Below are 17,428 nucleotides of genomic sequence, written 5' to 3' on the forward strand. Positions count from 1 at the left end.
TTCTCCACCCCCATGCCCAGCCTTGCCCCGCCCTGGGCTGCCCTGCCCCGAGTGCCTCCCCTCTGCAGCCCACCCCCAGCCTGGCCAGCAGAGCTGGGCTGTGCGCTCACACGTGCGGCCCTCCCGGCGCCTGAAGGCCCGAGGCCTCGCACCTGTGGTCAGAGGTGTAAAATCCAATTTGCGGCCAACATCACCTCCTCCAGACACCCTGGGCCCGAGCAGCCAGCGCCCTGTGGCTGCAAAGCTGAGGAAGTGGCTGCCTCCCCAGCCCGAGGGTCTGCCCGCTGCCCCCCGCCTCCACAGCCTGTCCTGCCGCCGTGCCCACACCGCCGTGGGGTCGCATTTCCAAGGCCCTGGGGAAGATAGTGTCAAGAAACGCAGAGCTTCGCAGGATCGTCCAACCTGAAGCTGTCTTTGGGGCAAAGCGGCTGGGATTCGGAATGCTCCAGACCCTCTACAGTGGAAGAAGGACTGGGGGCGTGGGGGTGGGAGGCTGGAGGACGAGGGGCCACTGAGCAGGAAGCAGCCTCCTGCAGACCCTTCTGGAATTCTGAGGCCGTGGGCTCTGCCTGTCCTGGGGGCCTGGCGTGTGCAGCCACCAGCCCACAAGGTCCTGAGCTCTATGGGGGCCAGGGAAGGGCAACGCTGAGTCCTGCAGTGATGGGCTGGGGTCTGCCTGCACCCCCTCCCCACGGCGGGCGGGGCCGTCTCCCGCCCTCTCCCACCCGCAGAGGCCAGGCGCTCCCAGTGGCCTCTCTGGCTGCAGCCCCTCCTGTGTAGGAATGCCTCCCCCATGCCTCACTCCTGCAGAAGAGGGGGACCCACGGGCAGCCTGAGCTGGGCTCTTCCTACCCGGGCAACCCCTTCTCCGTTCCCAGCCCCCGGCCGGGCGCCCGGAGGCAGAGAAGCTGTGACATCACTTCGGGAGATGGAGGGCCCACAGAGCTAGGTGGGGGGCTACCCGCTGGTCCTCGGGGAGGACGGAGCGGGCCGCGGCTGGGCTGGGCTCCCACAGGCAGTGGAGGCCCTCCCCCATCTCGCATTTCCTGCCCACACGGCCATCTCACCCCGCACTCACGCACTCACACACGCCCCTGCCACCCCCCCACCACCCCATGCAGCCCAGGCTCCATCTCTGGGGTCTCAGAGCTGGAAGCTGCCTCCCGCTGACGGATGACAGATGGGGATCAGCGCCCCTGTGGCTGGCTCTGATGGCAGTTTATTGGGCGGCTTAGCCAGGGGCCGGCACAGAGGTTGGGGGTTGGCACGCGGCAGGCGACAGGCAAGTGCGAAGCTCTGCGGGTCCATGCAGGCCAGGCGACATCATCAGCCTGCAACACAAGAGGCTCCGTCAGCTCCTGGTGAGAGAACCGGGCTCAGCTGCAGCAAGAGCAGGCGGGGAGGAGGCCCGGGTGCCAATGGCTCCCAGGCCCGGGTCTCCCCCACACGCCAGCCTCCTGGGGGAGCCGAGGGCTCCCCCTTGGGCAGGGCTGTTGGAACTGGGATCCTTGTCCCTACGCCCCTGGGGGCAGGAGGCTGGGCGGTGAGTCACAAGGTGGCAAGGAGGGTGGGCCCTGACGGGCAGCCTCCATCTCACAGGTGAGAAGGCAGAGGTCCCGGGAGGGGAGATGCCAAGGCCACGGTGCCGGCGCGGGCCCCTCCCCCCGAGCCAGGTCAGACTTCCCCAGACCTCGCTGCCCTCCCTCCACCCCTGCCCAGCCCATCCTAACCCGCGAGTCTGGCCTGCTCTCTCCTGCCTCCAGAGCCACACGCCTGGCACTTTCTCGGCGCCTCCTGGCCCCCGGCCTCTCCCTTCTGGGACGTCACAACCGGCCGGCCTCTGCGGCCCCGAGGGCCCCACTGACCGCCACCACCTCCCTGCAGCGCAGCCCGCACGTCCTCCTCAGAAACACAAGGACTGCGGCCATGCATGTGTGCACAGGCTGGGGGCCCCACCACCACCCTGGAGCCGCGAGCCAGCGGGTGAAGGGCAGCTCCTCAAACGGCACCTCTTAAGGCGGCCAAAGAGCGCACTGTTTAAAATCACAGCCCGCCGGACAGGCGCTGCCCAGGCCCCTGAAGAACCCTGAGGAATGGGGCCGCCCCCTCCGCCGCACCCGGGCACCCCTTGCACGTGGAGTTCTCCAGGCACGTGCCACCTCCCTCGCCTCCCCACAGTCCCTCTGAAGACCACAAGAACCGCTGCTGGTCTGTGCTTCCATCCCTGCTGAGCAAGTTTGCCTGCCCTCCTTCCAGAGGGAATGCTGAGTCCCAGGAAGCAGGGGAGGCTGGAGGGGAGCAGCGGTCACTCCCCAACCCACCCCCCCAGACGCCAGCTCCAAAGAGTGACCGAGGTTCAGCCCACGTGGGCGCCCTTCAGAGCTGCACCTGCCTCTGCCCCCTCCCCAGAGAGCCTGTATGCCTCCTCTGCGTCCTCACCCGCCTTCCCGTCCCCGCACCCCACCTCCGTGCCTGTCACCTCCTCCCCAGGCCCTCTCCCAGGAGGCCCTCTCAAAGCCGGCTTCACAGGAGACCCCGTCCCGAGAGACGGCTGCAGGCCGGGGCCTCTAAGCTCCATCTCCTGGTTGGTAAAATGGGGCGACTGTCAGCTGGCACCCCCAAGCTGGCTTAGCCCTTCCTGGAAGCCTGGGCACAGGCTCTGGCTGGCAGGATGGTGGAGACTCAGCACCGCCCTGCTGACCCCCAAGCCCGGGCCTGTGCAGACCTCACCCTGCCCTCTGCAGGCGCGTCTCCACCTGCATGAGTAGACTCAAATGGGGGACCCCGGCACCCAGCACACGGCCCCAACCCCAAGTGCCCTGCCTGCCGCTCCATCCTCTGCAGGTGGAGCCTCAGCCACACGGCACTGATGCGAGGCTGCGGAGGAGACCTTTGGATCTGAACAGATGGGAGGCTGCCGGGATCCAGAAGGCAATTGAGATGGGAGGCCATGGCCCGCAGGACTGAGCTGCCAGCACTGGGATCTCCCCTGGGTTGGGGGTCCGTGGGGCCTCCAGGGAGGGCACACATAGGTCCACGGTGCGGAGCCTGGCTGTCTTTCTGAGCTTTGCACGACCCGCAGCTCTGCGCTGCCCCCATCCCTGCTGCACCCTCTTCCTGCCCCGGCTGACCTCCTCAGTTCCCGTGTCCTCAGGGTGGCGTCACCACGGGGGCCACGGGGGCTTCACACACCCCCACCTCATCAAGATGGCGCCCGGCTTCAAAGGCCCCCAGGGTCTCAGGGACCCGGGGTTGATTTAGACCCATAACGTGCACCTTCCCCACCTCACCACCAACTTCATGCCACAGACACCCCATGCTTTCTGATCTCTTAAGAGGAGGGTCAGGGCCGGTCTGCAGCCAGGATCAGGCTGCGAGTCAGGTCCATCCCATGACCAGAGTGTGCCAAGGGGCAGGGCTGAGTGTGTGACCAGGGTCTGGGATCAGAGTGTGACCGGGGTCAGGGCGCAGAGTGTGACCTGGGTCAGGGCTCAGAGTGTGACCGGGGTCAGGGCCCAGAGTGTGACCTGGGTCAGGGCTCAGAGTGTGACCAGGGTCACGGGTCAGAGTGTGACCGGGGTCAGGGCTCAGAGTGTGACCGGGGTCAGGGCGCAGAGTATGACCTGGGTCAGGGCTCAGAGTGTGACCGGGGTCAGGACCCAGAGTGTGACCGGGGTCAGGGCCCAGAGTGTGACCTGGGTCAGGGCTCAGAGTGTGACCAGGGTCAGGGGTCAGTGTGTGACCGGGGTCAGGGCTCAGAGTGTGACCGGGGTCACGGGTCAGAGTGTGACCGGGGTCAGGGCTCAGAGTGTGACCGGGGTCACGGGTCAGAGTGTGACCGGGGTCAGGGCTCAGAGTGTGACCAGGGTCAGGGGTCAGAGTGTGACCAGGGTCAGGGGTCAGTGTGTGACCGGGTTCAGGACCCAGAGTGTGACCAGGGTCAGGGGTCAGAGTGTGACCAGGGTCAGGGGTCAGTGTGTGACCGGGTTCAGGACCCAGAGTGTGACCAGGGTCAGGGGTCAGAGTGTGACCAGGGTCAGGGGTCAGTGTGTGACCGGGGTCAGGGCTCAGAGTGTGACCGGGGTCACGGGTCAGAGTGTGACCAGGGTCAGGGCTCAGAGTGTGACCAGGGACACGGGTCAGAGTGTGACCAGGGTCAGGGGTCAGAGTGTGACCGGGGTCAGGGTTCAGAGTGTGACCAGGGTCAGGGGTCAGAGTGTGACCAGGGTCAGGGGTCAGTGTGTGACCGGGTTCAGGACCCAGAGTGTGACCAGGGTCAGGGGTCAGAGTGTGACCAGGGTCAGGGGTCAGTGTGTGACCGGGGTCAGGGCTCAGAGTGTGACCAGGGTCACGGGTCAGAGTGTGACCAGGGTCAGGGCTCAGAGTGTGACCAGGGTCACGGGTCAGAGTGTGACCGGGGTCAGGGCCCAGAGTGTGACCAGGGTCAGAGGTCAGAGTGTGACCAGGGTCAGGGGTCAGTGTGTGACCAGGGTCGGGGCCCAGAGTGTGGCCGGGGTCAGAGGTCAGAGTGTGACCAGGGTCACGGGTCAGAGTGTGACCAGGGTCGGGGCCCAGAGTGTGGCCGGGGTCAGGGGTCAGAGTGTGACCAGGGTCACGGGTCAGAGTGTGACCAGGGTCGGGGCCCAGAGTGTGGCCGGGGTCAGGGGTCAGAGTGTGACCAGGGTCAGGGGTCAGTGTGTGACCGGGTTCAGGACCCAGAGTGTGACCAGGGTCAGGGGTCAGAGTGTGACCACGGGCAGGGCCGAGTGTGTGACCAGGGTCTCGGATCAGAGTGGAACCAGGATCGGGGCTCAGAGTGGGACCAAGGGCAGGACTCAGAGTGGGAGCAGGCTGCCCTAGGGTCTGTCTGGAGCACCATCCTTTGACTGCCTGGGGCTCAGATCACCCCTGAGCTCCCTGGGCTGTGGGGTGATGGCAAGAGTCCTTCTTCAGGTGCAGGCGCCACAGAGGCGGGTCTTGGCTCCCCAGGTCCGGGAGGGGGTGGTGCCCAACCCTCAGGTCACTGTCAACATCCCTCAGACAAGTCATTTCTCACCCAGTCACCACTCTGCCAGTGGTGCGCCCACCCCTTGGTGACAGGCAACTTCATCTGCCATGGAGACCCAGGCCCAGACCCCTGGGCCTCTTCCTCCACTGCTGGGCCTGATGCGAGTCTCATGTGTCCGCTGGCTGACTGACCATCGCCCCCTGGACCAAGGCTGCATGTGGGTTAGCCCTGCCCTGGGAGGGAGAGTTCGGGGGCTGAGCAGGAGAGCACCCAGCACAGATACAGTCTGCTGGTCCTCCCTGGTGACACTCTCTGAATACCTTATTAGAAATTAATATTTAATTCTCTTCTGTGGATTTAGCTTAATTATTCAATTTATTATTGCAATTACTGAGAAGTACCCAGAAGCAAAACTGCTTGCTTCGAGCAGGGAAACAGTCGGGGGTCAGGGTGGGGCATCCTTGCGAAGCACAGCTGACCCTCAGAATGCTTGCTTCATACACTTAGGTTCAGGGGCTCCCCCTGCTCCCCTGAAGTCCTCATTCTGCAGCGAAGCCCTCTCTCCTCTGTCAGACAGCTCCCTTCTAAGTGCCTGCCCTGAAAGTGGGGCCTGGAGGCCTCCTCGCAGGGAGTCCCCGAGGGCAGGACCCCACCTGCCGCCTCCTGCGTGGCTCTGGAGAAGCAAGGGGAGGAAAGTGGGTAGGCCCTCACCCGCCGCACTGGGCTGGTGGATGGGGCCCCTCAGAAGCCCCCGTGACTGCACAGCCCTGTGTTGGGGCAGGGACTGTCCCCCCTCACGGGTCTGACACCAAAGCTGTGTGGAGCTGTGGACCTGCCCCTGCCCCCGGTGGAGACGGTGGGTGGAACCCAAACCCAGGGCCATGCCACCACACAGACATGCTCTCACCAAACCCTCAGCCTTAGGTGGTGTCCTCCTGCTGCCTGGTGAGTGGGGTCATCACAGTGGACACAGGGCTGGATGGCTCAGTGGCCTGACCCTGGGGTCAAGGTGGGCATGCGGGATGGGGACGGCGCCGGGCTTTGCCCTTCCCCACTCAGAGGGGCCCTGGCTGGCATCATCAGGTACCCCCACTCCCGTCCTGATGTCGTTGAGGGCCCAGGGCCCTGGCACAGCCTGGGATTCTGGCACACTCCAGGGACAGTGTGACCCCTGGACAGGTGCGACCCCAGAGCCTGGAGTCACAGAACCAAATCTGAGGCCAGTGCCAGCTGGGGAAGGGAGGGGTCAGGGAGAGGGGGACAGTGAGGGTGGGGGCTGCCCCAGGGACATGGAGTGCCATGGCCACCTCCCCAGGAGCTGGGCACACAGGCCTCAAGCACCCCTACCTCCCCCGTGATGGAAACAAAGGCCGAGGGGCGGGGGTTGAGCAAGGTTTCCAGCCTGGGTTACAGGACTCATTGGGGAGCCCGAACTCCTGCTTCTGGGGAGGTGTGTGGTCGGGCAGGTCGGCAGCCAGTTCGCAGGAGAGGAAGCCCGCCGCGTCCCCGTGGGCACCTGGGGCAGCTGCTCCAGCTGCGTGTCCCAGGCTGGGACTCAAAACGCTCCACGCCGTTCCACCTCGCCCCCTCCCAGCGGCTGGCAAATGCCGCCACACTGTCCACCAGCCCCTCCCGTCTTCGCACATCTGTGTGGCTGGCAGCACTTTCATGCTTTTGTTCTCTTCCACCTTTGTCCTGGTGCAGGGCATTCCCACTGGCTGGCTGGGCCAGGTCCCCCTCACGTGGCCATCTGCCCAGCCTGGGGGTGCCAAGGGGTGAGGCCATCACATGCAAAGGGAAGGGGGCTTGCTGGGAGCAAACACTGCTTCTGACAGGCGGCCCCAGGAAGCCCGGGGGCCTCCCAAAAGCGGCCTGGCCTGGCTCTTGCTGCCATGCTCCACTGACAGTGACCTCAAGCCTTTGCTTGGCCCGGCTCTTGGCCCCAAGAGCCCACCTCCTTGTTTGATGGAGGAGCCCATACCCAGCTCTCATTCCTCAGCTCTCAAGAACCACCTCCTCCAGGAAGCCCTCGCTGCAGAGCTGCGCCCCTTCCGGCTTCCACTCTGCTCCTGACAGGTCAGCGCCTCAGGGGACTGCCTCTCCCCTGGCTGTGCACTGCGGGAGCAGTGCTGGGTCCACTTCCCAACAGGAGGGGCGGGGGTGTTCACTGAACTAGACAGAGGCATCGCCGACCTCTGGACTGCTCGGACTTGTGCCCGTGCGTCCTGCCCGAGGCGACAGGGAAGACAAGCTACAGCCCTGCTAGCTGGAGGGCCATGCGGGAACATTAGAGAGAAAAGCCAGCTGAGTCCCAGCTCCACAAACAAGGGCGGGCTCGTGACAACAGCAACACCACTGCGACGGTGACGGCGTTGTGAGGAGACAGCCTGTCATGGAGGCGGAACTCCTCTGGGCCAGACGCCCAGCGGCCTTCACCGCTGATGCCCACGGTCACTGCAGAGGCAGCACGGACACCCCTTCATAGATCGGGGCCGCGATGGGGCCACAGCCCCTCCCCCTCCTCCCACTGCCCCCAGCCTCGCCCAGGGGTCTCTGCCCACCTGCCTGCTGACCGGGGGCTCTGGAAGGCGAGTGCTGGGCTCCAGGGGCAGATTTCCATGCATAAACGCCCAGGGAGCCGCGTGACCTTCAGGGAGCCCTCCCAGCGCCCCCAGCTGGCACGCTTACCGGCTGAGGCAGGCCGGGCAGGGTTGCCCAGTGTCACCAGACCGCAGGTGACCAGGCCATCAGGCCTTTCACAGGCTCAGCCTAGAGCGGTCATCTGAGCCACCTTCGCAGACACGCCCCGAGGACGGCACCACTGACCACCCTGGCCACGTGGACAACCTGCAGTCCCCGCAGACCTCAGGGTGGCTCAGACCCGAGCCGGAGCCTGGCCCCACGCTCCTGCTCTGTGACCTTGGACGGCCACCTGGGCTTCTGGGCAGCGTTTCCCTGGCATTCCCAACCCCAGAAGCCTCAGCCCTCTGTGTAAGTCCCTTCATCTCTCCGTGTGTCAGTTTTCTCCTCTGAAAAATGAGGACACACCAGCACCTCCTTCGTGGGGCTGTGGTGAGGATTAAGTAAGGTTCTCCCATGTAAAGTTCCTACTGATGGAGCATGGTTGTCTCCTGCCCACCCGGATGCTACGCTCCGTCTACCACCGCAGCCTCTGGGAAGGGGCAGCGGGCAGCTCAAGGTGGGGTCTGCCCCTCCCTCCTGACCTCATGCATGTGCACACGCACACAGACACACACACACAGACACACACACACACACACACACACATGCGCACACACAGATACACATGCACTCACAGAGACACACATGCACACACGGAGATATAAAGAGACACACTTGTACACACAAAGACACACATGCACACACAGAGACACACTTGTACACACAAAGATACACACGCACACATGGAGATACACATGTGTACACACAGACACACATGCACACACAGAGACACACTTGTACACACAAAGACACACACGCACACACAGAGATACACATCTGTACACACAGACACACATGCACACACAGACACTGTACATACAGACACACATGCACACACGGAGATACACATGTGTACACACAGACACACATGCGCACACACAGATACACATGCACTCACAGAGACACACATGCACACACGGAGATATAAAGAGACACACTTGTACACACAAAGACACACATGCACACACAGAGACACACTTGTACACACAAAGATACACACGCACACACGGAGATACACATGTGTACACACAGACACACATGCACACACAGACACTGTACATACAGACACACATGCACACACGGAGATACACATGTGTACACACAGACACACATGCGCACACACAGATACACATGCACTCACAGAAACACACATGCACACACGGAGATACACATCTGTACACACAGACACACATGCACACACAGACACAGTGTATACACAGACACACGTGTACACACAGAGACACACTTGTACACACAAAGACACACACGCACACACAGAGACACACTTGTACACACAAAGACACACACGCACACATGGAGATACACATGTGTACACACAGACACACATGCGCACACACAGATACACATGCACTCACAGAGATACACATGCACACAGAGAGATAAACATGTGTACACGGACACACATGTGCACACACAGACACACATGCACACACAGAGACACAGATGCACACACAGAGACACATGTACACACAGAGACACACATGCACACACAGAGAGACACATGTGTACACACAGACACACATGCACACACACAGACACAGTGTACACAGAGACACACATTCACACACAGACACATGTGCACAAAGACACACGTACACACAGAGACACACATGTGCACACAGACACACACAGGCAGACACACATGCAGATGCACACAGAAACACACACACAACACACATGAAGACACAAGCGCGCACACACACACAGCTGCAGACACACATGTGCACAGAGGAGCCTGGAGATGAAGACCCCACCACTCACTTCCCAGTGGAAATCAATGGCTTCGAGGTCGATATTTCACAGCTTTCAGAAAACATTAAAAACATGATTTGCTATGAGCCTCCATTGAGCCCCTTAAACTTTTGTGCTCGTGAAAAATGCTTCATGGATTGTTGGCCAGATACTGGTATTTCCTATTTGCTGAGGCCCAGCCTTGTGACCCCAACGGGAGTGGGCAAGGACAAGCCCCCGCTTGCCCTGACCCCCTGCTCCCTCCTCCAGCTGCTCCGGCATTCTGCACCAGGCCTTGTGACCCAGAGAGCCCACAACCCACAGGGACACACAGACAGGTCCACAGCGAACACAGTTAAACGTGAAAAGAGATCCTGAGGGTGTAGACGCTGAAGTTGCGGGTGCCCAGGAGGACAGAGAGACAGGGAAGCCCCCCATATTCAAGGACTCAACTCCTTCTACCAGTTCCCCCAGTTCTTTCCCTGTAAGAGCCACGACCAAGACCTAGGCAATCCTGCTGCCAGCCAGTTGTGCCGGGCACCAGGAAACCAGCGTCCCTGCAGCCTGACACCCCGCCCCGCATCTCGAGAAATCACAGGGGTACATGCCCTGGCCATGCTAGGAACTCAGAGCCATCAGAGGTTCCTCTGCCCGGCTTCTGGGATCGTGTCCCTGAAAACCAAGGCTGATGCCAAACCTTCATCTCTCATATCTGCTTAAAGCAACTGGGCCTGGAGGTACTTCTGGAAACAGCACTTTCCAGAAGGGCAAGGGGGTTGGATATGAGATGAGGCACTGGGGCCAGGAGCTGGGCTTGACCAGGACAGGCACGCTTGCTTCTGCTCTTGTGTCATGTGAGGTCCCTACCAGGGCTGAGGAGGCTCGACCTGGACCACAGACATGGTCCACACCCCAGTCACACTGTGAGGCTGACCCAAGTCACACTCTGAACCTGACCCTGGTCCCACTCTGAGCCCTGACCCCGGTCACACTCTGAGCCATGACCCCGGTCACAATCTGACCCCTGACCCCAGTCACACTCTGAGCCCTGACCCCGATCACACTCTGATCCCTGACCCCGGTCACGCTCTGGGCCCTGACCCCGATCATGCTCTGGGCCCTGACCCCAGTCACACTCTGGGTCCTGACCCCGGTCACACTCTGGGTCCTGGCCCTGGTCACACTCTGGGCCCTGACCCCGGTCCCGCTCTGACCCCTGACCCCGGTCACACACAGAGCCCTGACCCTGGTCCTAGACAAGCCCTCATGCTGCTGTAAATTGAGTGCAGGGGCTCACAGGTGAGCGAGGCTGGCTGGGCTAGGCAGGCGGTCCTTCCACTTTGGAGACTTGCAGGTCGTGACCTGCCCCACCCACACACCCCCAACCCCCAGCCCCCGTAAGGACCTGGCAGAGATGGGCCTGCAGACCTAGGCAGCTGGGAAGAACTGAGCATAGGGGAGTCGCAGTCCCGGGAGTCGGCAGGGGTCCTGGGGTGGCCTGGACAGTGGGGGCAGGGGTGATGTCGGGCCGCACCCCCTCCTTGGGAGACCCCTGGAAGGCAGGTCCTTGCCCGACCCACACACACAGAAACGGGCATGTGAGACTGCAGGTGTCAGGGAGCCCCTCCCTCAGGGCCTGTTTTTTCAGCAGAAGTAATAACCCCCTGCATTTGAATAGAGCCGTTTCCTTCCTCAAAGCACTGTTTATATTTAGCCATTATCTGCCTTTGTCCTCAGAGCAACTCGGCAGCAAGAGAGAGCAGACGGCAGCCCCTCCACTCTGCAGAAGCCATGCCCAGAGCAGGTGGGCTCCAGGTCCCGCGGGCCCCTGCTGCCTGGCCTGCAGGTCACAGAGGGCGCCTGAGTGTGACAGGCTGTGGTCTCTCCTGGCTTGGTGATGCACCAGAGACGAGGTTTCCCTACGGGGATGGGCTCAGGGCTCCCCTGGCCCCACAGGGCCTGGGGACACCCACACCCACAGACCCCCACCCAGATGTCCTGGGGCCTGACTCCCAGCTTGTCTACCAGGGTCTGAGCTGCCCTAGCCCCAGGCCCTCCCCACTGTTCGTCTGTGAGCTGCTAGGAGCTGGAGACCCCTCCTGCCCTCTGAGCCCACGGGCCACAAAGGGGCTACTGGCCGGCCATGTGGCCTGGGTCTCAGCCTCGCCTTCCGTCTCCCCAGGGGACGGGCACAGCTGCGGTCAGGTCACTCCAGCCAGGGAGCTCACTGGAGGTGGATCAGCTGTTCCCGCGGGATCTGTGTGCCTGGCCTGAGGATGCATCCTTGGTTCCCTCTCACAGTGGGAGGGATTCAGGGGTTCAGGGTGCAGCGCTGCTTGGCCCCGGGGTGGGTCACAGCTGGGTGTGCACGGGAGGGCTGGGCAGCCCTCGGAGCAAAGGAGAGCGGTGGGGAAAACCGAAGGAGATGAGAGGTGGCTGGAGCGATCGGGAGGCCCGGGCGGAGGGCAGCCCCTCCCTGCTGGCCCCTCAGCGCCGGGCACTACCCCTGCCCAGGGCCCAGGAGCGCAGACAGCCGCATCATCACGGGCCCTCACCTGCGGCGACGAGCCCAGGCTGGGACACGGCAGTGTCCTGCGCGTGACTGTGGGCCTTAAGTCTCCCCCGCTGGGTGGTGCTGACGATGGCCTCCACCACTGGGAGCAGAATGACCCAAGCAGCAGGCACGTCGCCCCCAAGAGTGACACCCGGGGCTTTGTCTGTGCCCTGGGCCGCCGTCACAGATGACCACAGATGGGGTGCGGTGTTCTCCCAGCTCTGGAGGCCAGGACCCGAAACAAGGGCCAGCAGGGCCTTAGGCACCTCTGAAGCTCCAGGGAGGGCCTGCTGCCTGATTCTGCTCACCACTGTCCCAGGGGACTGGTCAGTCATGACCTTCCGGAAGTCAGTGCTTACACAGGGGTTTTCAGGAGAGTCTGCCCTGGGCTGTGAGCTCCAGGCACGTGGGCTGCCCTCAGCCTTGTTCACCACTGGTCAGCAGGGTCCAGTCCATGACTGACACATTGGAGGATGAACGGATGGATAAGTGGATGGGTGGGTGGATCAGGGAGAAGGAAATGGCAACCCACTCCAGTACTCTTGCCTGGAAAATCCCATGAACGGAGGAGCCTGGTAGGCTACAGTCCATGGGGTCATGAAGAGTCAGACATGACTGAGTGACTTCACTTTCACTTTTCACTTTCATGCATTAGGAGAAGGAAATGGCAACCCACTCCAGTGTTCTTGCCAGGAGAATCCCAGTGACGGGGGAGCCTGGTGGGCTGCCATCTATGGGGTCGCACAGAGTCAGACGTGACTGAAGCGACTTAGCAGCAGCAGCAGGGTGAATCAGAGATGGGGAGATGAGTGGACGGATAAGTGGTGGGTGGTGGATGGGTAAAAGAATGGATGGGGGTGGTACAAGGAGAACAGATGGGTGGCGTGGGGGCAGGGATGGCACCTACCCAGGCGGCATCACTTTCGGACAGAGGTGGCAACAATGAGGACGATGACCAGCAGGACAGTGACACCAGCCGCCAGGAGGAAGCACTTGACCTTGCGTCTCTGGAGCTGGAAAGAGAGACAGAGCCTATTGTCATGTGTTGAGCTCCTGGCCTCCCATCCTGGGGGACAGTGGGCCTGTGACTGGAGTGGGGTGGGCCCACCTGAGGCCAAGGTCCACACAGACCTTGTCCCTTGCAGGGGGCTCTGCCCTGAGATGGCACATACTCATCCAAGAGCCGCTCTGGGTTGGCCCTGGACCCAGACCCACAGGAAAGGAGGCAGGAGAGTCAGTGAGATGCCCACAACTCCAGAGGCGGCCAGGCCTACGTGTGGCTCCTGGTTTGCCCTCCTCCTTAGCCACGTCCCTTCCTGGGACCTTGGATTCTTCTGCAAGTACAAGACAATGCCATGGACTTCAGGAGACACTTGGAGGAATTAATAAGATGACATATGGCAAGTACACAGCACGGAGTCTGACCAATGCTGGTCGCGAAGTCCTCTGCAGACACATTTCTCATTCCTGCATGCTGCTATGGTCACTACAAATTTACAACTTGCCGGCCCACCAGCAAAGGCCTCAGGGCAGGAAGACACACAGATCGGTGCCAGAGAACTCATCAGGGAGGGCTCTAACTCTTCCGGTCCTGAATGGAGGGGGTGTGACTCCCCAGGCATGCCAGCCAGTGGGAGGTAAGGGACCAAGGTGGAACCTGGGGCAAAGCGAAAGCTTAGAATAGCCTGGGAGGTCACCAAGCAGTTCAAGAGAGTTAGTAACAAGGCCTCTAACTTCACAAGAGTTAGTGATTTAGGAAGTAAATAGGAGGATGGGGAGGAGAAGGAAGACCAATTCCTGGAAGGACAAAGGCCTCAAGCAGAAGGGGAATCGGAGAGGATGGGGGCAAGACCAGGAGGCGAAACCTCAGAACCTGGCTGTGACGGAACACTCAAGAGAAGGGAAAGAGGTCAAGGATGAGTCCCCCGACAGCTCATCTGAGCCATCAAGCAGATGTTGGGGCTGGCCCTGCATTCATCCAATCATTATTGCACTCCTTCCATTCCTCCATCACTCATTCATTCATTCCACTGATCTACCTACCTGCCAGTTCACACACCCATCCATCCATCTGTTCATCCACTCATCCATCCACCCACCTATCCACCAACGTGATCACACACACCCATCCCTCCATCTACTCATCCACTCATCCATCCACCCATGTATCCACCCATCCACCAACATGATCACACACATACACAGACACACACACCCATCCCTCCATCTACTCATCCACTCATCTATCCACCCACCTATCCACCCATCCACCAACATGATCACACACACACACACACACGCACACACACACACACACACACACACACACACCAATCTATCCACCTTTCTGTCCATCCACTCTCTCGAGGTGGCTCTGGGCTCTAGAGTGGACATTACAGTGGAACGTTGACTCAGCCATAGGGAAGGGAAGAACCTGGCAGGGACAGGGTAGGTGGGGTCACTGGAGTAGGCGGGACTTAACTCTGGTTCAGGGTGGTGTCTTAGATCTGCTGGGTGATGGAAGGATGAGCAACGCCCCTCTTCACTGCTTCAGTGCCACTCCAGCCTGATGACCAGCCATAATCAGAACAGCCCTGCCTCCCAGGCCTGCAGACAAGTACTGTCATGCTGTGTCCTGGGCCAGGACTTGGCTCAGAGAGGTTAAGTGACCTGCCCCAGCCTCACAGAAGGTGTGGTGCTCATCTGAGATCGGACCTCTCTGCCTCGCTGCCCAGCTATTGTCACAGGTCACACTGCTGCCCTGAAATGCCAGTTGTGTGGGGGAGGGGCCGGGGTGAATCAGACACAGCCTTCAGGGAGCCCACAGCTGGGAGTGGAGAGGTCAAAAACCCACAGCCCTCCTGGCAGGGAGGGGCTCCGAGGGAAAGGGGCTCCGAGCCAGAGACCCTGCAGGACCCTGGACAGCGCCCGCGGTCCGTGTGCGGCAGGACAGCCCCCTTTCAGAACCGTTGTGTGTGCCCAGCGTCCCCCTGGGGCTGTGTGGACTCAGAGCCTCCCCGACACTGACCGGCAGGTCCTGTCGACGCGTCTGCAGACAGAGAGCCGCCAGCTCACGAGCTGCAGTCAGGATTCCAACCCGGCGCCTGTGACAAGCCTGCATGTACACTCCACGCCCCCCACAGAAGGGCTGATGGGCTCTGCAAGCTCTCAGCGCCCCTCGCACACCCAAGCCCCCACAAGAGGACTGATGGGGACCACCTGCGGGAATGTGGACGCCCGTGAGAAACACAGCTGCCAGGGTCGGGCAGGGCTGGCTTCCACAACCTGCCTGTGTGTGGCTGGGGCACACTGCCCGCCTCCCAGGCTCCAGACGGTCACAGCACGTCACGGTCCCAGCTTTCTCACCCATGTGGCCCAGGCAGAGCCCAGCTGGGACCACCTGGCCTCATGCTCACAGCCGGCAGGAAGGGTGTCTGTGCCCGGCCCGCCCGGATCAGCCTTCCCGGACCCTCAGGCTGACCCCGAGCTGGACAGCGGCTGAGCGCCTGCGTGGGTTCCATCTATGCCAGGCCCACGCCTCCCTGGTGCCCCTTTGTGCACCCTCCACACCTCACCACCAGGTCAAACAGAGCAGGGGAAGGGAAGCAGCGGGGCTGGGAGCCGCGGCAGCAGCCCAGGCACCTGGCTGGAGGGAGAGTGGCCCCAAGAGCAGCAGGTCAGTTCACCGGGGGGAACGGGGGCGGCAGGCAGCATCCCCGGGCCCTGCCAGCCCTGCCAGCCTCCAGTAGGCCTGCCCCTTCTTGTCCCTCCCCTCCCTGCAGCGAACCATGCTGGGTCTCCCATCCGACTTCAAGGGGAAGAGGCAGGCAGGCGATGACAGGCGGGCCAGATGCTCAGGTGAGGGCAGATGGAGGAGCAGAGGCAGGCTTTGATGAGATGCGCTGCGGTCCCGGCCCCTGGGGCCCCCTCCCATGGCACAAGGCAGAGCCCCGCCACCCCCCAGCCTCTGCTCAGCCCCCTGCACCTGCAGCCTCACCCACAGGGATGGAGTCGGCTTCTGCGGGGCTGGGCTGGATCGCCGAGAGCTGCAGGGCTCAGCTCAGCCTGGCCCCAGCAGTGGGGTGGGGGCTGGCCCTGGGGAGGGGACAGAGGCCACACTGGGCTCCCCCAGGAGCAGCTGGTGAGATGAGAGCCCCTCCGGGAGCTCGGGGAGCAGGAAGCCACCCCGGACACCACCTTGACTGATGGGCTGACCTTTCTGGCTCCCGACGGAGGTGTCCTGACCACATCCATGACCTTCCAGTAAAGCGTGGAGGAGACGTCCTTAGGAGGCATGATGAGATTTCCTGTTAACACCACTGCATCCAACAAGGGAGATGGGCCTGGAAGGGCCCCTCGAGGTGCTAAGAACTGGCACACCTTTTTTGCATGGAGCTAGAACCCTGGAGAAGGAACTGGCAACCCACTCCAGTACTCTTGCCTTGAAAATCCCATGGACGGAGGAGCCTGGTAGGCTACAGTCCATGGGATCACAGTCAGACACGACTGAGCGACTTCACTTTCACTTTCAGAGTCATTTTTTAAAGGCAGGAGGAGCCCAGGGACCCAGGTAGAGGCTGTGGGAAGGATAATGGGGTCTAGGAACCCCGAAGCCCTACTTGCCAAGCTGGGGGGCACCCTCGTCCACACCAAGGTCTCATGACCCCACACTGCGGGCACCGCCCTGGCCCCCTGTTGTGGGACTCCAGGACACAGACCTGGGAGGCCCAAGGTTATAGGCTGAGCTGAGCTCCCGAGAGACACTGAACCTCACCTAGGACCTCAGAGTGCAGCCTGAACAGGAGACGGGCTTTCACGGAGGCCACGGGGTTAGAGCAGGGTCACCCACCAGCTCCAGGGGAGAAGGCCGTGCGAACACACAGACAGCCGTCTGTAGCCCAAGAGGGAGGCCTGGAGCGGAGTCCCCCTCCAGCGGCAGAAGCAGCCGGCCATGCTGACAGCTTGATCTCACACTTCCAGTCTCCGGAGTCTTGAGACTGTAAATGTCCACTGTTTCCGCCGCCCATCTGTAGGGTCGGTTATGGCAGCCCGCACTGACCACAGTCCAGGCCCTGACCCGTCTCCTCCGCCGACCCCGGGGAGCAGCTGCACCCCAGGTGCCAGAGGCCTTCAGACAAAGAGCTTGTGGGTCCAGCGGCATCTTGGACCTCGTCCAGGCCCGCACTGGGCACCCCACAAGAGCACCTCCAACTCGCTCACTGATGCCCTCACTGCCCTGGGCACCCTTGGGCCCTGTTCCTGCCCCACAGGAGCCGGGCCCAGGACGTGGGTGTCAAAGGCCAGTGGGGCCACAGGCCCCTCAAGTCTATCAGGTCCTACAGAGGAGGGGGTGGCCTCAACAAGGATGCTCG

The 17,428-nt window shown here is 61.9% G+C and overlaps 1 protein-coding gene across 4 annotated transcripts in view; it reads right to left on the bottom strand.

Annotated features, from left to right (window-relative positions):
* Positions 1-1,201: 1,201 nt before the first annotated feature.
* TSNARE1 (t-SNARE domain containing 1) overlaps positions 1,202-17,428 on the bottom strand; it is a 115,423-nt gene continuing 99,196 nt past the window's right edge. For 3 of the 4 annotated variants that reach the window (XM_065902901.1, XM_065902895.1, XM_065902896.1), the window contains 2 exons: positions 12,964-13,069; positions 1,202-1,331 (listed from right to left, as the gene is read on the bottom strand). In XM_065902901.1, coding sequence (XP_065758973.1) covers positions 12,974-13,069 — 96 coding nt within the window. In that variant the 3' untranslated portion in view covers positions 1,202-1,331; positions 12,964-12,973. Of the gene's footprint in view, positions 1,332-12,963; positions 13,070-17,428 lie in introns of those variants that run through there. The other variant, XR_010658657.1, reaches the window with a different exon arrangement.

The sequence above is a fragment of the Muntiacus reevesi genome, chromosome 12 (assembly GCF_963930625.1).
Source record: "Muntiacus reevesi chromosome 12, mMunRee1.1, whole genome shotgun sequence".
NCBI lineage: Eukaryota > Metazoa > Chordata > Mammalia > Artiodactyla > Cervidae > Muntiacus > Muntiacus reevesi.